This window comes from Populus trichocarpa, chromosome 8, assembly GCF_000002775.5.
Source record: "Populus trichocarpa isolate Nisqually-1 chromosome 8, P.trichocarpa_v4.1, whole genome shotgun sequence".
In the NCBI taxonomy this organism is placed as follows: Eukaryota; Viridiplantae; Streptophyta; class Magnoliopsida; order Malpighiales; family Salicaceae; genus Populus; species Populus trichocarpa.
This window is the reverse complement of record NC_037292.2, coordinates 2,000,410-2,023,945: the sequence shown is the minus strand read 5'-3', so window position 1 is coordinate 2,023,945 and position 23,536 is coordinate 2,000,410. Positions and strand designations below refer to the sequence as shown.

General features: G+C 34.1%; 4 protein-coding genes across 10 annotated transcripts; 1 reads left to right on the top strand and 3 right to left on the bottom strand.

The window, feature by feature from the left end:
- The first annotated feature begins 103 nt into the window (after nt 1-103).
- Nucleotides 104-2,634, top strand: LOC7494943 (protein WHAT'S THIS FACTOR 9, mitochondrial). Its single transcript, XM_002311962.4, has 2 exons — nt 104-2,118; nt 2,338-2,634. The coding sequence occupies exon 1, from the start codon at nt 813-815 to the stop codon at nt 2,052-2,054; it is 1,242 nt and encodes a 413-aa protein (XP_002311998.4). The 5' UTR covers nt 104-812; the 3' UTR covers nt 2,055-2,118; nt 2,338-2,634.
- On the bottom strand, nt 2,488-10,816 carry LOC7494941 (pumilio homolog 4). Of its 5 annotated transcripts, XM_024606000.2 has the most exons (14): nt 10,760-10,816; nt 10,240-10,346; nt 10,041-10,151; nt 9,043-9,081; nt 7,795-8,487; nt 6,344-7,205; nt 5,669-6,239; nt 5,443-5,584; nt 5,228-5,335; nt 4,596-4,808; nt 4,401-4,511; nt 3,542-3,736; nt 2,990-3,164; nt 2,488-2,905 (listed from the first exon to the last, which is right to left on the bottom strand). In XM_024606000.2, exons 5-14 carry the CDS (start codon nt 8,473-8,475, stop codon nt 2,868-2,870), a joined length of 3,096 nt encoding a protein of 1,031 aa, XP_024461768.2. In that variant the 5' UTR covers nt 8,476-8,487; nt 9,043-9,081; nt 10,041-10,151; nt 10,240-10,346; nt 10,760-10,816; the 3' UTR covers nt 2,488-2,867. The 5 variants fall into 5 exon arrangements, with proteins under 5 accessions (XP_024461768.2, XP_052310977.1, XP_024461770.2 ...); XM_052455017.1 differs by lacking the exons at nt 3,542-3,736; nt 10,760-10,816 and having other exon boundaries at nt 10,240-10,753; XM_024606002.2 differs by lacking the exons at nt 9,043-9,081; nt 10,760-10,816 and having other exon boundaries at nt 10,240-10,753.
- On the bottom strand, nt 10,047-11,703 carry LOC112328434 (thioredoxin-like 3-2, chloroplastic). Its single transcript, XM_024606954.1, has 5 exons — nt 11,375-11,703; nt 10,952-11,026; nt 10,760-10,826; nt 10,240-10,257; nt 10,047-10,151 (listed from the first exon to the last, which is right to left on the bottom strand). Exons 1-5 carry the CDS (start codon nt 11,701-11,703, stop codon nt 10,047-10,049), a joined length of 594 nt encoding a protein of 197 aa, XP_024462722.1.
- A 4,496-nt stretch (nt 11,704-16,199) lies between these two features.
- Nucleotides 16,200-22,304, bottom strand: LOC7494940 (amino acid transporter AVT1C). 3 transcript variants are annotated; one of them, XM_052455015.1, is made up of 14 exons: nt 22,150-22,304; nt 21,982-22,061; nt 21,520-21,607; nt 21,166-21,384; nt 20,371-20,696; nt 19,379-19,593; nt 19,179-19,202; nt 18,278-18,458; nt 17,846-18,065; nt 17,403-17,538; nt 17,149-17,314; nt 16,961-17,004; nt 16,762-16,824; nt 16,200-16,598 (listed from the first exon to the last, which is right to left on the bottom strand). In XM_052455015.1, the coding sequence occupies exons 4-14, from the start codon at nt 21,354-21,356 to the stop codon at nt 16,500-16,502; spliced, it is 1,665 nt and encodes a 554-aa protein (XP_052310975.1). In that variant the 5' UTR covers nt 21,357-21,384; nt 21,520-21,607; nt 21,982-22,061; nt 22,150-22,304; the 3' UTR covers nt 16,200-16,499. The 3 variants fall into 3 exon arrangements, with proteins under 3 accessions (XP_052310975.1, XP_024462346.1, XP_052310976.1); XM_024606578.2 differs by lacking the exon at nt 21,520-21,607; XM_052455016.1 differs by having other exon boundaries at nt 21,166-21,399; nt 21,982-22,303.
- Nucleotides 22,305-23,536: the final 1,232 nt, after the last annotated feature.

The following is a 23,536-nucleotide window of genomic DNA, read 5'->3' as shown; positions in this document are numbered from 1 at the left end:
ACTTTTTTTTTTATTAGAATGCTCAATCCGAACAAATTGGGTAAATCCAGTAGAAAAAAAAAAGTGTGGTCAAAATGTTTGTGAAATGGGAAGACAGGAGAAAAGGGAGTTGAATTTCTCCTGTTCTTCTTACGTAGAAATGTGAAAACTAAATTCGCAACTGTTGTTATTGGTGAACAATATTAATTGTCATTGAAAAAAAGTATTAGCATGAGATTAAAAAAGATCGGATAACAGTCCAATGGAAATAAAAATAAATTAAAAGTTGTTCAATATATAAAAAAATAATAAAGAGTGATTTCAACTCATTAATAAGTAGATATGTTCTTATAGAAAAGTTGATCTGTGAATATTTTTACTATTAAAGCAACAAAAAATTATAATGTTTGTGTGAAAAAACTTTATTTACTTACCCAATGTGTTGTCTAACTCTAGATTCCAACATAAAAAAATAATTATATCAATTTCATACATGAGAAATCAGATAATATTTCCCTTCCACACCCAGAATACATGAAAAAGAACACTTGACATTTCCTTCTTGGAGGGGCAATTTTGTTTAATTTTGAATAGATTTCGGACGAAATTGTAATTGGAAAAGAACAAAATTTTGTTTTTCCGTTTTTTTATTTTCCAAAAAGACAACCCAAGCTGCAACACCTTGGTGTATCTTAAGTTTTCCTATAAACGACCAGTCATCCCCACCAACTATCTAACTGGAAGCTCTGTAATAGAAGTCACAGGACACCCCAACCCAAATATTCTCCCGCTTCCAATAATCACCCACCAAAACCCCTAAAACCCTAAATATAATGTTCTTCAAAAAACCCACCTCTAAAACCCTAAAAATCTTGCTCCACTCTTCTCAAAATCCAATCTTTTCCCTTATAAACCATAAAGCCAAGAACCCACCATATACATACACACAAACCAAGAACTATGTAGATGTGTACATGAAATGGAAAAAAGATCAATACCTTGACACAATAGAGCACATACACAAGTCCATTCAACTTAAACCCGTCATTTCTTTGAAAAATATGATAGCCCAAAACCCCAATGGTTGTATCCCAATCTCTGACGTGTCAAAGAAAGGCTTGCACTTTGATGTGAAAATCAAGGTTGCAAGGTTTTTGAGGCAATACCCATCGATCTTTGAGGAGTTCACTGGTCCTCAGTATAATTTGCCTTGGTTTAGATTGACCCAAGAAGCTGTTGAGATTGATAGAGAAGAGAGAAGGTTGTATGAGGATTGTAAAGAGGATCTGAGAGAGAGGTTAAAGAAGTTTATTTTGATGAGCAAACAAAAGGTGTTGCCTTTGAAGGTTATTCAAGGGATGTTATGGTATTTGGGTTTGCCCGAGGATTTCTTGGAGTGTTTGGATATGAATCTTGATGGATCTTTTAGGGTGGTGGAGATGGAGGAAGGGTTAAAGGGATTAGCCGTTGAGAGCAACGAAAGGGTTTTGTCTGTTCTGCAAAGAAATGCAATGAAAAAAGGAGTGTATTCCAATGAACCTATGGAGGCAATTGAGTTTCCACTTTTCCCATCTAAGGGTGTGAGGCTAAGGAGGAAGATTGAGGTTTGGTTAAGAGAGTTTCAAAAGGTTCCATATGTGTCCCCATATGAGGATTATTCACATTTGGATCCTAATAGTGATATTGCTGAGAAAAGGGTCGTTGGGTTTCTTCATGAGTTGCTCTGTTTGTTCGTTGAGCATTCTGCAGAAAGGAGGAGACTTTTGTGTCTTAAGAAGCATTTTGGGTTACCACAGAAGGTTCATAAAGCATTTGAAAGGCATCCCTACATGTTTTATCTGTCTTTGAGGAATAAAACTTGCACTGCTATTCTTAAGGAGGCTTATTGTGATAAAATGGCCATTGAGAGACATCCCATGTTAAGGATCAGGAATAAGTACATTAACTTGATGAAGGAATCACAGGTGATTCTGAAGAGCAGAAGAGTGAACAATCCTTATGTCGAACGTCCAAAACTGGATTTAGATTTGGATTGTGCTGATGAAGAAGAGTGTGTTGAAATAGGTAGATTGTAAAGATGAAGTGAATTAGAGCTGAAAGCTGTATTCTTGTCGAATGATTCTGATTCACTTCCTTCAGGTACTTGGTCCATTTAACCTCTTTAATTACTGGATTATTATACCTGCTTTCTCAAGTGAATTTCAGCCACGGATATGTGCAAACTCTCTATCGTTGTGTGAATTTCTTCATGTAATTTTGAGTTGTATCACTAATTTTGAATAGACTTCACCAAGAGAATATCGTAACTCTAGTTACAGGACAGAGGTGGTTGAGCTTGTTGATGACCACTACTTGCAGGTAATTTCAAGCCCTTGTCAGGATATTATTGAATTGATGTAAGAAGGTGAGAAAATCCAATTCCCGTGGAAAAAGATCAGATGGTAATTCACTCAATAGAAGAAGAGAAAATCCAATTCCTGTGCAACAATCTAAAACACGGGCCGGGCCTTCTGAAGCAAAAAGATCAAATATCATCTTTTACGTCTGCTAGTAACATTTACATTCCATTCCTTATGACAGACCGTACAGATTGCGACTGTACTCCAAGAGGAGACTGATCAACTATAAATTGCCTCTCTAACCTAAATTTACCTTTATTCTGTGAGCTGCATATACAATCAGATATTGACAAAAACGAAAACATCTTATTCCGCAAGCATGCAGTTTTCTTGCTTATTTACATCTATTATTCTCTTTAAGGACCAAAGCTATGAGATGACAACTTGCAAAAATCACCTTCCATGTTAGCTGTACAAAATTTGCATGCCCTTTTTGCTTTTTATGGCGTCAAAGAAAAAGTGCCTTCCATGTTTCCAGATTAAATCAAGTTAGGAGGAGACTGCGAATGACAACCGTATGCGCCTTTCTGCATATGAGAGAGAAAGAATCATGTATGTCCGCTGGTTACAAGTAAACCAGGAAAAGACGAGCAACTACAAAGATTCCTCACCTCCAGTTGTGATGAGCTTCTCAACACGCGAAACAATATGTTTACCATAAGTGTATCTCTTCAGGGCACTCAAATGAATCCTAATGCGAGAAAGAATTAACTCTAGACTTCGATCATCGCAGGTCTCAAGAACCTTTTGTACAACATAATTTCCAAACGGATCTTTCATCATAGCCTGCAGTTTTGTATTCCAAACACATTGGTCATCCAGGCAATGATCAGTGAAAGTAAATAAAAACCAAAATTGGAAGCCTTGAGACAAGCATAGGCTGCAGTAATCTTGATATTCATGAGAGAAGAGCATGTTAAGATTGGATGATCATTCAAGTGTTCCATAATCAAGCTTAATTCTGCAGAGTACCGGATATTTAGAATATTTAGCTGGAAAAAAAAAACATACAACAATGGAGGTATATGGCAAGGACTAGAAACAATCAAATTAGTTTTAGAAAACACATCTGAAAACAACTGTAATCTTTTGATCTTTGTGTGTGCATGTGTTTCCAATATGACCACAGGGAGGGGGGTAAGGGTTGTGAATGCTAATATGACCTGCAAGGGCTCATTTTCATCAGTGGAACCAAGCATCTCATTCACCAAAAGCTGGCGCTCATCAGGGCCACCAAATGTCAAGCACTTCTCCACAACATTAGAAGCAAATTTCTGCTGACTCATCAAAACAATCTGTCCCGCAAGCTTTCTAATAATAACAGATCGTTGTTGTGGCTTACCATGCTCCAGGACATGCTATAGAAAAACAAAAGTGCAAACATCAGGAAACTAATGATGCAGCACAATAGCGGAACAATTAAATACAGAACAACGCCACCCATTTCATGCCAATGATGCAACATAATCCAAAAACAAGATCAAACCCATATCTTTAGTCAACATAGAGAAGTCAATATGGATGCAGAGCGCTCTAACAGATGAAGGTGAATCTGACAAAAATTGAATCTGTGAAGGTGAAGGTGAAGATTTAAAGGATATTAAAAATTATGAATTTCATAACTTGGCACTCAATACTTCCACTTACACATCAATGACTTCATTACCAGTCCAGGAAAGAAAAGCTGTGCCACTCAATTTTCTTAACTCATATCTGCAATATATGATCTTTCACACGGAAATAATTTTCCAGTCTCCTAAAGGTTATTATATTGTTAGATATTGTTTTAGCTGGAAAATAAGGGTAATAGGATAATATTTGAACCAAGAAGAAAAATAAATCCCTGTAAATTACAGACTAATTCTGCCTTGATTATCTTTCATATTCAATGGATTTTGACAGATAAAAACTAAAATTTTAGGATTAGCATGCAGGGCAAGAATGACTGGACAAACTAATATCCTAGGAACAAAGGATTTCATTCGCCAGTCAATGCACGCATAGCTGGAAAATTTTCAGTACCTGAATGACATAATTTCCATATTGATCTTGTGCCAAAGCGCATACAGACTGCATAATTTCATCCATAATAACTTGCTGTGTATTCATGTCCTTACAATGCTCCAAGACCCTCTGTTGGTGACAAATCAAAAAATTGACAAGTCAAATATGATAATATATTTCCATCAAGAAAGTGAATACTGAGTAATTTTTAACCTGGATAACACGGCAACCATAAGGGTGGGTGGAAAGGGCCACAACTTGCCCATAGAAAGCTGAGGTGATGAACTGTATTCGATCTCCTGGAACACACTCTATACACTTCTGAATAACATGATTACCATTCTGATCACGAATACATTTCATGACAGAGCCATCTAGCTCTGCCACCATTTGAGTCTGTCGATCCACGTCAATCACCTCCAAAGCCTGTGGTCAGATTTAGCACATTAAGTAATTTTGATGGCCAGAAAAGGGACATGATCTTGAACGTAAGGTGGTAAGCTGCATTTCACGCCCTGATCAAATAATTCATCTTCTTTCCTTGTGATGGATGCATGTAAGAGATACTAAATCATAATATTTTATTATGCATCTAAGGAAATCCCTGGCATTACACCAAGCCACATCACAGTGATAAATTAAAATGCCCAGGAACCAGATATTGCTCAGCAAAATATGCATCACCAACAACAATATTCACATAGAAGTATGCTTGCTTCAAGCAGATCCATGTCCAGTAAAAATCTTAAAGACAGATGCTGAGAACCAAAATACAAGAGTGTGTGCATCATGGACATGTCACATGTGCACATGTATTTATGACAACAAGGGACTCAGAAAAGTACCTTCTGGATTACTCTGCACCCATACATTTGAAGACTGAGAGGTAAAACATGACCAGTAAGCTGACTGGCTAACTCTATTCTTTGACTTTCTGTACCTTGATCAAGAAACTGTGCATTCAAGAATAACAATGTAATATTAATAAATCATACACAGAGCATGGAGTTGTAAAGGAGATAATCAGCAGTTAGAATTTCAAATAAAAAAAAACATGTACCTTTTGTATAACATAATTTCCAAAAACATCAGTCATCAAGGTAAGAGCATGAGGAATAATCTCAGGGAATATCTTGTTCGTCTCTTCAACTGAAGCAGTTTCTAGTTTCTGCTGGATAAACCGACTTCCATACTGATCTGTGCTGCATTGCACAAGAGGAAATGTTAAACTCAGACTCCAGATACTGTATGAGAGAAACAAACACCAGAAATAATTCAATATATACCTGAATTCAACAACATGACCAACAATGTCTGAAAGTTCAAAAGAACCAGTCTTGTTGTTCTTAAATTCATCTATAAAGGATGAAGACTGTTTTCTTTCAGCATTGCAGCCAATATCAGACTGCCGTGACCCAGTGGATCCTCCCGTCGAACTCCTCATCACAGAAGCTAAGTGTGAAGCTCGCCCACTCTGAAAACCCCCAGATCCAACAGAAGGAAGCATAGATTTCACTGCTGAGTTCTCTGGATATGGCATGCTAAGATTATATGATGAATTCCTATGGTATCCCTGATTCAACCCACCAGATTTGGTTAGAATTGGCAATTCATATTGTTGCTTCTGCTGAACAAGCAATGTCTCAAGATAAGCTTTTTGAATCCTGTCCAAGTCTCCCTCCGAAGTGCCAAAATAATCTCTAACTGGAGGCTCACTTGAACTAGCTACAGCATGTGTTGCATAATCCAACATTCTTTGCAAGGACTGAGTATAGCGTGGGTCCAGAAATGGAGAACGAAGATCAGACCCTACTTGATTTCCCAGTCTATTGAAACCATTCTCAATTCCAACACCACCTAAAGCAAAAACAAAATTTCAAGCCAGCAAGAAATGTATCTATCTATCCACGCGTATAATGTACAAATAATTTCCGTGAAAGCTCAAAAGAAACAAAGATAACCTGTGTCAAAATGATTCTTGATCATTGAATTCAGTTTCAGTGTCGAATAATCATCAGGTACATGGCCAGTGAAATCCATAATTGGAATATTTGCATTTTGATGATAAACATTTGATCTTTCCAAACTTCCAAGGCCCAAGGAATTCATTTGTGAGTGAAGATTGGTAGAAGAAGAAGTTCTTCTGGGAATACTAACTTCCCCATTATAACTTATCTTAGAAGCATTATTGTTTGGTATGATCCTGTTGTTTCTCGGCATATCAGTATGGTTGGTAGAAAATGAGAGATTTTCTACCTTGGATGTTTCTATGAGTTGCTGATGCAGAGCCTGCTCAGCACCATTCGACATGTTAAAAGGAAAATGTGGCTCACTGTCCAGATCCATTTGCAGTTGGCCTCGTGTATGACTCTCTTGATCTGTGAGTCTAGTGTTCAAAAGGTTTAATCCAGACAACGTATTGGCAATTTCCCCAAGCTCGGTAATCCCAGAAGAATGATTATTTTGGACAATCATGCCAACAGCATTCTTCTTCTCAATAGGACCAACTCTGCTGCCAACAGGATGTAGACTAGAAATAGCAGGCCTCCCAAGCAGCTGCTGTTCAGGTGTTGTACTCCTAGACAATGATGAGCCCACAGCAGATGCAAAGGAGTGAGAAAAGGTATTGCTGTGGCTTTGAGTTCCTGTGAAGGCAGTGGTAGCTGCTCCAGAATACAAGCCTTCCAGGGATTCCATTCCATCATGTAACCCAACTTGATGAGGATCACATTCACCAGTTGTATCCAGAAGATCAGAAAAAGTAGTATGACTTGCTGGGGAAGATAGGTGACCTGGTATGGAAGTGGGCTGATCAAGTCCTTCCTGAAACATAAAAATGTCATTTAAAAAGCGAAATGAAATGCAACACCTAGCATAAAAAAGATACAATAGAACGCAATACCTAGCATTTGCTGGTGTACATTTCAGGTGAATCAAATTAAATTGGTTGAATAAGTATGGGCAATACCAAAACCGTTTTCAAGTATAATGAACATAAAAATGAAGGTGATTTTTATGAAAATTATCCATAAGTTCCCTCACTTAATCAAACAATTGTTGCTTAATTACTGATAATCTTTTAAATCAGTCAAGACTCTCAGATTTAACGTCACTTGTATGTAGTACAGTTTGTTGCTTAATTAATGATAAATTTGCTTCACTCATAGTCTCATTCTTCAACCTTAAAATTTATCAACTAGTGCAAACATTTTGTCCTCGATAAGCTAAAATAGACTTTGATAATTGCCATCATTGTAATAAAAAAAACTCCTTCAACATCATTTTATGCACAAATGGCTGAACCAAATATGATATTGCTAATGTTCAGCTACCAATCCTTGTAGTATTATTAAACAGTTCGTAAGTTGATTCTCGTAAAAGCTCTTTATTTTTATATTGCTATATCCAATACCTGTAGAATGTCAGCAAAACTTTTCCTCCTTGCACCAAGCCTGGAGCGCTGCAATCCAGGATCACTGGAACCTCTATCAAGCCACTTGGATGAAGCATTCCTGATGACATTATTTCTACTTGAATTACTCGATTCTATCAAATCAATGTCAACCTTATGCACTGAAAGTCCTGGCTGTATTGAAAACAGTGATGAACTATCGCTATCTTCTACCACCTTATTCTTCCTCAAGTTGCCAATACCACCAAACATAGATCCTGAAGACTGAAACCTTTGTGCAACACGCCAATCCTCCTTTGACAACAAAGGTGGGGGCAATCTTGGGTTAATGCTGTCATGAGAATAGTAATACGAAAGGTAAGATGGGTGCGAGCGAATCTCCTCTTCGGTCAAAACCACATTGTTACAGTTACCATTACTACTAGTGACACTATTGATGTCACTCAAATTATTGTTCCTAAAAAGGCTTCCCACAGCACTTAATGATCCCTCAACAGTAGGCGGAGCACTGCCACTCCTATATCTATCAAGATCTCTTTCTATGCGTTGATTACGACGCCGTGCTTGTAGAATCAGTTCCAGTTCGCTCTGCAAATTATCCTCTAAATTACCACCGAACCCCCCTTGTAGATAATCATCCACAGTCGGTAGCATCTCTATGTTACTGCTCCCAGTGAACATCTCTCAAAGAAACTGAAAATAAGAAAAATACGATAAACAACCAAATCAAAAATAAATAAATCCAAACCTCCCCACCAATTCTATATGTTTACTTGCTAAGAAAATTTACAAAACTCATTTTTTTTTAAAAAAAGGGATCAAATTAAAAATTAAAAATCCAAACTATAACACTAATTCTCTGTCGGTCGCTGAGAAAAATTACGAAATTCAATTTAAGAAAAAGGGGTCGAGTAAACTGGCACATTTAGCAAGATTAGGATTTCTGGAATATAAAATTTAAGAAAAATTAAACATAATGAGCACAGGAACATAACCAGACGTGTAAAAAGATAACCAGACGTAAAATAAACTAAAATCTAAGCCCATTGTCTATATCGCATAAAAATTATTAATTAATCAAGCAAGAAAATCGAACTTTTATTATTGCATTTACGTATTTAAAATTAATACAGGAAAAGCTCATACATTTTATTCCATTTTTTTAGCGTTGTTTCTCAGCAACCAAACAGTGCTTCAAGAAATTAAAATCAAACAAAAAAAATCTTTAATTGCATCAAGATTCCATACCTTCACGATTAATCCCCACATCAATGAAAGAACTACAACCTAATGAAATAAATAAATAAATAATCAATACACGCATATAGTTTTATTTTTTAAAAAGAATCTAAAACAGACAAGAATCAAATGCGAAACTTAGGAAAATTGGTTAAGCAGCAAACGATGTCGTGTCTAGAATTGAGGAGAGCTTCTTGATTAATGAGAGGTAATATAAAAAATCGTGGAAAAAAAAAAGAAGAGAGAGAGAGAGAGGATTTACAGAGGGAGCGAGAGCATGGAGAGAGGAGATTCTTGAGAAACGGTCACTTTTTCTGTTTCCAATTATTTATTTATTCTTTTATAGAGAGTAAAAAAAGAGAGGGAATTGTGAGGACCGTTGATCGATAATGGACGGTGATAGACGGTCGTTACGTGCATGGGCAGCATTCCTGTAGAGGTCGTTTGAAGTCTCTCTCTCTCTCAATATCTACCCTCTCTAATAAACCTGTTAAATTATCGAATGCATTTTACGATTTTCCCATGAAACCATAAATATTTATATATATTATATTGTGAGTTTGATAATATATATTACATGTGGTCTTGTAAAAATGTTTATATATATTGAGATCCACAATAATCTTGGGCCTATAAATATTACCCGGCCCGATGCAGTACGAGGGTCTATGGGCCTTGTCCGAGGGATATAAATCCTAGGCCCATCACCACCTAAACAATTTAACACAAAACAAAGGAGAACAACAACAATTTGATTTAGCAGTGATGAGGTCACCGGTTTTTTCTTTATTGTGTATTTCTCAAAGTATATTTTCTTTTTGCTGCAGATCAGTATTCCTCATCTATTCTTTTTGCAGCAGATGAGGTTATTAACCAAAGCCGAAATCATAAATAAAAAAAAAAAGGGCAGTCTTCTTCTTCTCTATGTAATGTTTTTTTACAGAGGGAAAAAAAAAAGAGCAGAAATAAAGAGATACCGATCAGGAAAAAAGAATGGCGAGCAATACCATAATTCACAAGGTATCCTCATTTTCAATCATTTCACGAACTTCATTAATGACCAAATATGCTTTGTGACCACCAATCACCTCTGCCTGTTTCTTGCTATCCTTCCATAGCTGTAAAACAAAGAGAAACAGCTTTAGGAAGAGAAGTGAAGATGGAAAATATTGAATCTCAAAAACATACAATCAAAATGGCAATTACCTGAATGGTTGGCATTTTCTGCACAGATTTCACAGCCCACAGCAAACAAATACATGAAAAATCGAACAATTAACTGTTAATCACAAGTGCTTGGAATGTATATTTTGCTGGAGCAAACAGAAAACATGGGATTAACCTTCAAAATGCCTGCGTTCTTTGTTTTTTGATATGCCTGTGCATGTTAAAAGTTTTTTGTGACAGGAATAGCCTTGGAGTGGAATTTATGACAAGAAATAGCCAGTACTACTAAATTATTCACCAACTAGTTAAATGTTTCATGAGGTTAGGCAGAACCTAAAAATCGAACCATTCCCACCTCTCAAAGTGATCTTAAACTAAATTTTCAACCCTCTTCCAGACCTAGATCTCCCCCTCCCAAAATGATTTTGTATCTCTTATTTCCTCGATAGAATGACTTATAACTGCTCAGTTACAATCAGATTTTACTTCTCCTGGCTGTGGGATATAAAGTTACAAAGAAGGAAGAATTACAGAAAGTATATGGAACCATAAGACTTACAGTGACTCCTGCACGAGTAACAAGTTTGTGTGGAACATTATTGACATCGACACGGTAAAACCGCGATCTGTGTAGCATCAGTGAATATAAAAATAAGGAACACTCTCAATAACTATACAATTTTCAACATGTCCAATGGGCAATTTCCCTCTAATTAAGGCATAGACGATCAGAAACGAAAATAGAGCAAACCTTCTATAGTAATCAGCTGCCAACTTTTCCAATTTTGGTTTCAAATATATACATTTTCTGCACCAGCTTGCCATCCTACAAGAGCAAATATGACCATATAAACCAATTGTTGTACAGTAACTTTTCCAATTGTTCAACTCAGAACACACAAATAAACCCACAAAGCTTAAAATTTGCGCTCCCGTTTGCCAAGATTTCTCTTTAACCATATAAACCAGTTTCAGAAACAAAGCAATTGGAACAAAAACATGACAAACAAAGACATTTTATCGAAACTGCTACGAGAGTAAAAAAATCTGAACTTGCTCCTTTTCTCATATTTTTTTCATTGAAAAAAAATTGGCCCAGATGCAGAAACAGCCCTAACTAAAGCAAAGTCTAACCAATTCAAACAAAACCCAGAGACAAACTAACACCACACACCAAACAATGATAACAGATTCCTCTAGTTGCTGTGCCTCTGCAATCACACGATCAAACTGACTCTCACTGTAAATGGGCTCCAACTCAAACGAAACAGGAGAATCATCCACCTCTTGCAAAGGCCCCTCTTGGCTCCAAGCACGAAAGTCTCTATTTTTCCCTGGCAAATTAAATTTTCCGGGAGAAGAAAGTTTCTTGAAAATCGAAATTGCGGGATTTGGACATGAAATAGTACTACTTAATACTGACAAGTCACGTGATGGGTCACGTGGTATTGAGTTTGGAGACAGAAATCTGAGAGATGGTGGGCTGTGTAAGATCTTAGACATGTTTGAAGAAGGAAATATAGCAATTTGCTAAAAGAAACTCTAGATTTCAATATAAAGAGACAGGTGTTGTGGTTCCCTTCATGCCCTGAAAGAGGAGGAAGGAAAGGTGGATTTTTTTTTTCTGTATTTTTTGGGGGATTATGGGGGTGGCTTCCACAAGATACTAGTTGAAAAAATCAAAGGAAATATCAGAACTGGAACTCTTTTTTGACCGTTCGATTGGACTTTCAGCTCAAGGTTGCAGTCTTGGCAAGGTATCAGTTTTCTTATGGAGCACCGAAGGAGAGGGTAGTATTGTATTGATGCATGATAACTTATTATTAAAATTAAAAAGAAAAAGAAAAACACGTCAGTAAAACATTGTAATTACAGAGACATTGCCCTATGTATTAGAATTTTGCTATTCTTAAAAAAAAAAAATTAACAAAACTTGTTATTGAGGTAATATTGTTTTTTCATGAAATTTATTGGATATTATCAAATTAATTTTTTTATTAATACAGTTAAATGATTTTAATGTCATTAAAAACAAAATTTTTAAAACAATAATCTAGTATACATTAATATTATATTTTAGATCTTATTCTTTCTATATTTATTAGGTGTATAAAAATCTTCTAAAAATTCACCATAATTTTATATCCTTTAAATGCTTATATATTTTCATGTATATTATCACATATATTAGGAATATTTTTCATCAACATTAATACTAACAGGACAATATTATATTTTAGTTATTTATCTCTATAAAAAAAACTCATAAATTATAAATAGATCATGAATTCTTTAAACAAAGGATTCGAGATCTTCATTATTTATTGCATATTTATTTTCATAGTATCTTACTGTAATATTATTGTATTTTCTCTCAAAAAATCACCGACTTAATCATCAAAAAGTCCTTAAATTCACAAAAAAAAAAAATAATTTACACGTATCAGGCACCCGTCTCGAACTACCTTAGCTAGAGAGAATAGACTAGATTGTCAGAACCAGAAGATTAACTAATTATTCAAGACATGAGCATTGTTCCCAAACTACTTAGATTTTTTACGAAATCATCAAATTCAATACTTTTTTTTTTGTAATAACAATTTATTTAATTATTGAATCATCACAGCATATTCTAACTGAAAAGTATAAATAATAAAGGTTATTAATCAAGATATTAAAAATATATATATTTTCCCAATAGTGGTATATTTGTTTATTTTTGTGTTTTAAAAACATTTAAAAAAATTAAATTTTTTTTATTTTTTATTTTGCTTGAAATTAATATTTTTTTAGTATTTTTAAATTATTTTAATATAATAATATTAAAAATGGTTTTTAAAAAATAAAAAAAATTATTTTAATAAATTTTTAAATAAAAATCACTCTGAAAAACTTATTAATTATTTTGTAAAGCAATCCCCTGAGTAGTAACAACTTTTACGTGAAAGATTCTATGAACAGTGGTTTTTCGCTAATGGAAAGAATTGATCTAGGCTGCTTTTAGATTTGGTTAGAGAGGCTAATATTTGTTTACTAATTAATTAGTATTATTCTTTTTAAGAAATCTCGAATCAAAACCGTTTCTTAAAAAAATAACATATCATTTTATTATATGGTAATTATACAAAAATTTTAATTATTACAATTAATTAATTATATAGTATATACAAAAATATTAAACATTCAAGAAATAAATTATAATCTTCAATTATTCAAAACTCTTAGTTATTTTTTTCTTAATTAATATGATTGTATTGATCTTATCTTTTGACGTGGTCTTTAATTTTCTTCATGATTAGTAATTGTATTGATAGAATTCAATCAAAATATCCTTTAATAAAGGAATAAATTACAATCTTCAATTATCAAAATTCTTGATTTAATCTTTTGACTTGATATATGTTTCCATAATTAGAGATTATTTTTATAGAACTTGAATCCAAAAATAGACAACCTTCATTATTTTCTCAATATATATATATATATATATATATATATATATATATATATATATATATATATATATATATATATATATATATATATTTCACGAACTTCAGTAATTAGTCTACTCTATAAATACCATCTCTCTATATCGTGAAAACACACAGAGATATTAATTTTTCTCAATAAGCAAAGGAAGAAAGATGGAGAAAGCTTCTTTTAAGTTGGCAATCCTAATTGTTTTGATATTTTCTACAACTTGTGAGTCTCTCCCTCCCTCCCTCGTATTTTTTTCCCTATTTTTTGTCTACTTTTCTCCTCTGCTTAATTTGTAAGAATGAGAGCTGGTGGCCATGGTTTGGTTTGTTTTTAAAATCGCTTTGAAAGGAAATTTATTTTTAATCAATACACAGATAATTAGTTTTGAAGATATAATAATCGTTGAATATTAAAATAAAGTTTCCTTTTACTTAATTTATTTTATCATTTTCCATACACTTTGACAATAAGTACAGAAACGATAGCTCATGACTGATAAAACAAAAATTCTTGACAGGTTTCCTACAGCAAGGATCATCAGTTCAAGCTACAGAAATCACAGCAATGAAGGGCATGCCATGTGCGAGCGATGATGTCTGTATACCCTTTTGCCCTAAATCTTGCAAACGTATTTTTTGTAATCAAAAACGCTCCTCCGCAAACTATCACATGTGCTATTGCGAGAACAGCTCCTTTTCTCCTCAGCAAATGCTCATAGCAATACCTTGTGTGACAGGTTAGTGGAAAGGCGGCTTCTTTTGTAAAGGAGAGGCATCACTGCCTCATTTCGCTTGCTTGACCTAATATAAGCTAGCTTAGTAGTAGTGCTGCTGCTGCAAATAATAATAATAATAATAACAATAATACAAAATGTCACCTGCATTTTTGCAGTAATGTGCAATGCTGTGATATTCTGTGCTATATATGATTATGAGTGCCATTACGGCCTGCTAAATCTCGTCTTAGACTTTGAATAAATTATTAATTGAGCTATTATTTTGATGCAATAGTTCATGAGATACGTTGCATCTCTTGTATAATGATAATAATTAATTAACAATATACAAATCAATGACACCATAATTTACATTTTCAAATCTCCCCTCTTCAAATATCTATTATGGAAATCCAGGATGTAATTTTCCATGTAAAGAGCTTCTTTTGAAGGTCAATTAATGGGTTTTAAAAAGATGTATCTGTGCGTATAACTTCAGGATCAAGCGAGGATCGATGTCATCAAAGACAAAAGTTGATTCTATACGAGGAAATAAATATTCTTAATTAAATCCTTTTTTTTTCTGTAATAATTATTTAATTAATTATTGAATCATATATATATCGCAACATCTTCTAACTGAAAAGTGATATGTAATATAATAAGGTAATTAATTATGACTTTAAAATTAAAATTAAATCTATTTGCCCAAAAACAAAGTGGTAATTAAATCTGTATAAAAAATAGTTGCTTTGGAAAACAATATATAGGACCAACATTTTCTTTTTCCAAAGCAGTACCAATTAAAATTTACTTAAAAGGTTCCATAAACAGTGGTTTTTTTTTTTTTTTTTTGCTTATGGAAAGGTGGTCTAGACTGATGTTGGATAATGCTAGAGATATGGATATTTGTTTACTAATTACATTATAATCTTGATAAATTAATATTGATTAAATAATATTTTTTATCGGTCATGACCTGAGATCAATGTAATAAATTAATAATTTGTTAAATTTATAAGATAATATATTAAAAAAATAAAAATCCCAATTTATATATAAATTAATAATTTCTTTACAGTACATCGAAATTATACATGTACACGACTCAAGCAGAAGGTATTTGTAAGATATAACTTTAATGCTAATTATTTTCTCTTGAAATTTATGTTTTCTTGGACCTCATTTCTAAAAAAATTTAGTGCATTAAAAAGGCTTTGATGTATAGTGTTCTTATATTACGTAATATATAAAATAATGAAAGTTCATAATTTAGAAATTAAATAATATTTTTATAATCATAATAACACGATACATGTATTAACTTTAATGCTTTGAAAAAGAAAAACCTTGATAAATTATTAAAAAAAAAGTAATGTATAAATTAATAAATTATTGATTAAATATTATTTCAATTAATTAATAAATTTTCATGTTTCAAAATATATTAATTCATGGAGGTTTAACTGTATATAATTAATGTTTTTATATGTTACATTAGTACAGTTACTGTGTGACAAAAAATAAATCATTTATTTATTTATTTATTTCTTGTTAGTTGCCCAATGCACAGAGTCTCTTCTCTCACCCTTCTTCCCCTTCCCGCTCCCTCTCTAGTCGCTACTTATAAAAGAGCAAACCATTGATATCTTTTACCTCTTTAGTCTTCGTCAGATCACTATTATCATGAGTTCCATTGGTAGCAATGTCAAAATAAAATATTATTTTTTAATAAAGATCGTATGAATCAGAATTAACAAATTAATTAAGAGTTAAGAATTTTATTTTTTTATCGAAGCAATAAAAACTCTAGGGATATTTTATTGAATAATAAGGATATTTTAATTGTTTTATTGTTAAGAATTAACAATAAAAATTATTACAATACCAAACAAACCGAACAAAACAGATACTAAAGAGGATACTGTAAACAATTAATAATTTTACCTGTCCATAATCATACAAAATTGCAGGTTAACTGAAGGGGAATAGGGGGATGCTAACACCAAAACCGTCTCAGAATTGGAGTGGAGAATAAGGAGGTAAACTACTTAAAATGAAACTCTAGTTGCCATTACTGTTGCAGAAGTAACCCAAAATTTCAGCTGCTCAAATTCTCAATGATTTTGGAGAGTGCTGAGTGGGTTCCAAAGGCTGATGATACAATCCCTACTGCAATGATTATGATACAAACTACACCCTACAGAAAGAATAGCAAAAGATGGGAATAAGAGCAATATCAAAACCATCAACTATGCTTCCAAAGTGCTGACAAAATTTAATGCTAGAAAGGGAAATATAGAAGGGAAACGTTAAAAGGTGTTCTAAGTTTGTGAATGGGGGTATTAATAGAAGTGGCATACCTGAAATCTTGTTGCTTTACCCCTCACGATGCTCAGAAAGCAAGCACAAGGAAGTATCAATGTCTGTTAAAGAAATTACTTGTAAGTTGAATTCAACAAAACCACGTGATTAATCTTATGAAGAGCATAGGGGAGACCAAATGGCAGGGCAAGGCTCCGATATGAAGCTAAATGACTATAATGGTAGTAGAAAACTTACTACAAGCATTGTGAGCAAAGATCCAATCAATGACATGACCAAGCCTGCAATGAAAGAAAATGTCGATGGCATATATAAATACGCAACCAAGCGAGGTATGGACTAGAAAATTGTAGGTTTAATGAAAATCAACTGGTTTTGCAAGAGACATGTTGTAGGGTAGGACAGTACAATCAAGGGGGACTAACCGAAAAAGGGGATGGCGAGACCGACGAGTAAGGTAGAGAACACCAACGCTGTCCTAATGCAGATTGCATACATGTGAGACTTCATGTGGTTAGATGGTATCAACTCCTCCAGACTCATTGCCACTGGAGACATGGTTAATGCATACTTGGTAAATGGGTTAACTACCTGCAAAAGAACAAACAATAAACTAGATCAAAGGAAGAGAACAGACAGAACAGCTAAAAGATATTTTTGTAAGAGCTGATGAACATACCGTAGTCCACACAGCAACCTTTGAGACAACTAGATCTTGTGGCAAGTTAAGAGTGAATTGAGTTTCTGTTGATTCTCCGAACATCGTGTATCCCATATAAGCAACCCCGGCATACATCGAAGTACAAATACTGAAGCTGCATGGATAACAAAACCAAGCGAAGATGAAGTGAGGAATATTAAAATCATAGTCAATTAAAATAAGTTTCTACGATGAATAGCGTGTTTGGCAGTGTGGTTGCGGGTGCTTTTTAAATAATTTTTCGTGCCAAAATGCATGCCAATGATGTTTTTTTATTTTTTAAAAATTATTTTTGACATCAGCACATCAAAACGATCCAAAACGTACAAGCCATATTAAATTTTAATAAAAAAAAATTTAAATTTTTTAGGAACGCGGATCCAAACGCTTTCGAAGTAAGAAGGTTGAGCAACTTAAGTTACCATGCTAGGAGAACTGTTGGAAATCTACTAGGTTGTGCCATGGAAGTGTAGATGTTCGGAAAAACAGCATGTCCTGAGTAACAATAACCGTAGAGACCAATGGCAACAGGAAGAGTTCCAAGATTGAGTACAGTCCCTTTGCTGTGAATGCCCACATTATCAACCAGACCAACCCAGAACAAGGACAAGACCACCAACACTGATGCAACAACTCCACCAGCTGGAAGAAAAAAAGCTGAAATTAAGAATATTTCAAAACAAGATAGCTGCTTATTTTGATACGCGCCTTGCAGCCTATGACATGCTAAGAACATTTTTTCATCATTGATCAGATGATGTAGCTCAGGCAAGAAAACAAATGCGCATCAAATGATTTTGACATCCGTTGAGAAATGTTTAAAATCCAAAATAACTTAATTTAAGAACACTTACCAGAAATGTAACTAAGGACACTAAGGTCTCTAAGCCAAACAGTAGGAAGAACAGCAAGGGTGGTCATCAAAGCAAATAGATGATGGGAATCCATCTCAAATCCACCCAAACTTATATGTGCATTTGGAAATAAAGAGGATAAGTTGTCACCCTCCAAAATTATATATTCAACGCAACAAGCCTGCAGCATTGAAGAATATTTAGATAGGTAAGCAATGCTATCAAATATCTTCTGCTTACTTCACTGTGAACATTGACTTTCACAGGACTGAAACAATATAGAAATGCATGGCAATGCTAAGGAAATTACTGCACCTTTGTCGATAACAATTAATCAAAATTGATCACCTTAGGCCACGTTTACAGAATTGCATATTTGCAGCAGCGAAAAAGTGGTTGCCTTGGGTTATTATCTGAAGTATGCAAGTCCCATGGTTGCTTATGCTAAGTAAAGAGGGGATCCATTCACTATTGAGTGACTAATAGTCAAATAAATATGATTTTGAAAGACACAAATATCATCATCGGACCCATTTTACTGGATCTTGGTTGCTATATAGGCTGAAAGCAATATCATTTTGAACTTGGGTTCACATTAATTTTAAACCTTATAAGTAATAAATTTGCAGTAAATCATATGCAACTAATGATCAAATAGGCAACTTGAGTCAAGTCAAACGAGGTAAACAATAGCCACATTTGATCCAGCAGACTATAGTATAGGCAAATGGTAAATTGTGAACTTTTTGTCAAAGAAAACAAGATCCAACTTTTGTGACCAAGAATTTAAGTGGCCCAGAAAGAAATCTTGCTTCCCATCTTATTCTCTTTTAAGGAATAATATACTTGATTGATTAAAATACAGAAAGTAAATCATTCAGGAAAAGCCAGATTTACTTACATACAATTCCACATACAGTATTATCTGCAAAAAGAAAAAAACAAAGGCAGAAACGACAACATTACTGTCTAGTCAAATTTATACACCAGTGCTTGATACAATAGTCAGCTATGAAGTTTAAGAGAGAAATTTTGCATGTCAATTTAAGCATTTTAACCGTGCAAAGTCTTCAGGAAATGGAAAATAAAAACTAGACTTACTGAGATGACAAAGCGACCGGTGGTACCGAAGGCAGCTTGGCCAATGTCTGGGTAAGTTTCAAGTCCTGGTTCACTATCCAAGCAGTAACGCAAGAGCATCCCGGTGTAAAAAGACAGAACAGCAAAAACGAGCAGTATGATGAGCCCTAGCCACCCTCCTTCTTTAGCAGCGTAAGGAGTAGATAAAATCCCAACTCCACACAGAACATTCAAGCCTGCATTGTGAACCACAACAAGAACACAGTAACCATTAAATTAAACAATCCTTTTCAAGTTATGATACAGAAATTCAACTTGATACCGAGCCGTGCAGATTTACAGTTAATTGCAAGTAAAAACAATACATAAGCATGCACAAAGAGGCCAAAAGGTTCAGCAACAACCAGACGGATATTCTTGTTGTTTAGTTCGGAGTTTTCATGTGAAAACTAAGCCACCAAATTATGAAATACAAACATGGTTGTTTTATGCCCATAAAGGGAGACAATAATGAGATGTGAACAAAGGCAGGCCCCCTTGTCTAAAAAACCTATATTTAATTTCATAAACAACAAATCATCCCTTCAGGCAGTTTTGGTTGTTTGGAGATATTGATAGCTACTGGCAATATGCTTTTCCTAAATTGAGTCTCTCAGACATGCCAGTCATAATAGCTGACTCATGGAGACACTAAAAAACAAGATGTCATCAATAGATAGACGAAACTAAACCTGAGGCCAAGTGATTGTAAGAAAGCAACAGGACATCATCTGTAACATCATTGGTTGATGCGGTCCTGGCAATTGTAGGGTCTAGGTGGGATCAAGTTTGGTTGACAGGTAGGATTACTGCTAACAATACTGTCTTAGAGGATGATTTTAGACAATCGTGGGCAAATACAAGCTGTCAATTGCATGGGGTACACACTACAATGGATGGTCTGGATTTACCCACGAGTGTGTGTGTGTTGGCCATTCTCCATAGCATTTTACGTTGTGTTAACCTCAACTTACCATTAATCACAGCTTGTCCAAATGAGCTTTGACGAGACATGGGAAGTTCATGTGAAACCTGGGAGGGTTTCTCATCCTTTCTAATGACTGATGACCTTCTCGATGTAATTGGAGCTAGTAGAGAACGAGAACTACGTCTTTGTGGTGGGAGTTGCTCCTCTTCTGGTTTTTGCAGTAGAGGTTTTACCACAGAAGGTAATGATTCTGGTGTGTATCTTCTTGTAAGTGAAGAGGAAAGAAATGAACTGCCTAATCTTGATAGCGTAGGTGTGCCCAAAAATGTAAGATTTGGAGATGGCACACTGCTGTATAAATCGATGGATTGCCTGAAACATCAGTCAACAACAATGGATGAGTATCTGGAGCTATAAATAGCACCAAATGCATATTAATGAAACAACATGAGGACTATTGGATTTGCAAGTTACATGATTCACAGATTGATTTCAACATCATCAGATTACTACTCGATATAGAAGAAAAGTTTTGTGAAGGCTCAAAATTCATTTAGGTGACAAGGAAAATCATTTGTTCGACCACTAGATTGAAAAAAAAAAAACATAGAATTTTTCAAACTCTTTTGGTTCCTAATCTTTGTGAAATTACTGAGTCAATGACCCCAATATTATCACTTTCCCTGTATGAAGGCCTATTAGAGTGACCCCATGGCATGATTTTCCTGAAAACATATTTTTCTTTGATAAATTATACCTTCAAGAAAGTCCAAGATTGACCATGACATGAAATCAACAGAGGAAAACAGAGCATAAGCAAGAAGGGTGAGAGAGAGGAAACCTGTAACTTTGAGGCCAGGAGGTGTTGTATAAACCAGTTTTACTCTGCTGCCGATTATCATCGGCCAAAGAATTATCAGAATCTGATTCATTATTATCTTCTTCACCTTGTCCATTTCTGCCAAGTTCCTTCTCTTCATCTTCTTCTTCACTTTCTATGTAAAAACTCTGGTCTGATACAGAATTCTTCATTTTCTATTTCTCCTTCTGTTTCTCTCCCCTTCAAAATTTCCAACTAAAATTAACAGCACAATTTTTTTTTTATCTATTATGAAAAAGAAAGAAAGAAAAGAAAAGAAAAGAAGAATTAATTCAAAAGCTTCAAGATTGAAGTTCAAGGAGAAATGCTACAAACCTCAGGTAAAATTGACCACCTTTTGTCCTACAGGCTTTTGTAGCTTTATTGTTTTAGCATGTTTTTTTTTTTTTTTTTACTGGGTAGCCTACAATGGTGTTAAAATTGTTATGGTTCATAACATTTGAGAAACATCAATCAGAAATAAATGCAAGAATAAGCAAACGCAGAATCACCATCCAAAAGAGAGTCTATATTTGGACATGCAAGTATATTTGGAAACATGCTAAAATTTTCAAGGAAAACAAATATCCTTGGTTGTCAAGCAAATACATAAAAGGAAAAGCAAAAGACAAAACGTATAGCAAGATTTGCAGTGAAAATCACAGAGAACGAAAAGATAGCCTTTTAATGCACAAAAAGTGATTGACAACTAGTAAAGGAAAGATATATCAAGTTTCCTCAACTCTCTAAGGAACCAAACAGGAAAAAAAAGGGGGGTTTTAGAGCAAAAAGTCTTACGTGGTATTGCTGCAGTCCAGCAAAGATTGCTGTTGTTTTTTCTTCTTTGTTTTTCTCCTCTTTGTTGTTTTGTAATATTGCTGCAATCCCGCAGAGATCTTAAAAGGGGGGGAACAGGAGAATCTTTATAGTTAAAGAATGAAAAGAAAGGGAGGTTTCTTCTCGAACCTGGGATCTGAAGAAACTCGTGAAAGACCAGAAAAAAGTTCTGGTTTCTTAGAGCTAGGAGAGAAACAGCAACAGAAAACACACACTGACAGAAACTTTGTGTTTTCTTTTGTTGTCTTTTGGTACTCTATTGAATGTGTCTAAAGCTGCATTTATATATCTATATCGCTTTGTTTATAAGATGTGTCCATGCATTCAGATTACTTGGCTGCGATGGTATGTTTAAACCTAATTTCTTTATATAAAAAAAATTAAAAAAAATTATTTTAAATAAAATAAAAAATAAATTATCAGGTTTTACGTTAGCCGACCAGATCATAAGTCAATCCAAGTTTTTTATCGGGTTGTTTTTTTTTTAATTCAGACCAATCCAAGTCTCAAATCAATTAAATTTTAAGTCAATATGCTAATTTAATCCATGTTTTATAATTAAAATTTCAATATCTCATTAATTCATAATTGTTATAGTTGGTTCAATTAATGGTAGGGGTTTTTTTTATGAGAATAGTTGAGGGTAGATAAGTGCTATCTTGTTGCTCCATTAATTAGATATAATACGATAATTTCTATATTGAATGAAAATTAAATACCGGGTCTAAAACCAAAACCTAAAGAATCCTATTGTTAAAGCTAAAAAATTACCAGGGCCTGTTTTTTTTTTTTTTTTTTTTTTTTAATATTTCATCACGGATGATGATGATTGATGCCATAAACTATATAAATCTGTGATCGTTAGCAGCTAATGCAGGAGGAGAAAGCTAGATGCTTACATGTTTATGCACTGCTGCTCATTATTACTACTCCGCCGGAAAAGGCACCGCTACGAGACAACAAAACTGTTGAATATTTTCAATATTTAATAAATATAGTAGGCCCTTTGTACACTTTATTAGCTAGCGGAATTATCGTTGTGTCTGGGCTGTCTAGCGCCTGAGCGCACTTGAAATATTCAATTATTTACCAATTTTCTCGGCTTTGTTAATTTGCAAAATGCAGGGCTGATTTGGTGATTTAAAACATGATTTGTATCATGTTTTATTTTTTAACCCGGGTGATCCGATATTTTTAAAAATAAAATAATTAAATTATTTTAAATATTGAGCTCGTTAAATTAAACCTGGGTGTGATCCGGTACACCGAGTCTATGAAATCAAGTATTCAACAATGAACTCTTGATTTGTTTTTGATACAGACAATGAGCAATCGCTAGCCACTAAAAACCAGAGAGATATTGAAATATTAATTAATTAATTAATTGTGTTTTTGTTTTTTGAAAAGTGATTTTTAGAAAATCACTTTCCAAACTTTCATGTGTTTGTTTATCATTAAAAAAGTTGGTCAACGAAAAACACTTTCTTGTCAAAGAAAAATTTAACTTGATTTTCAG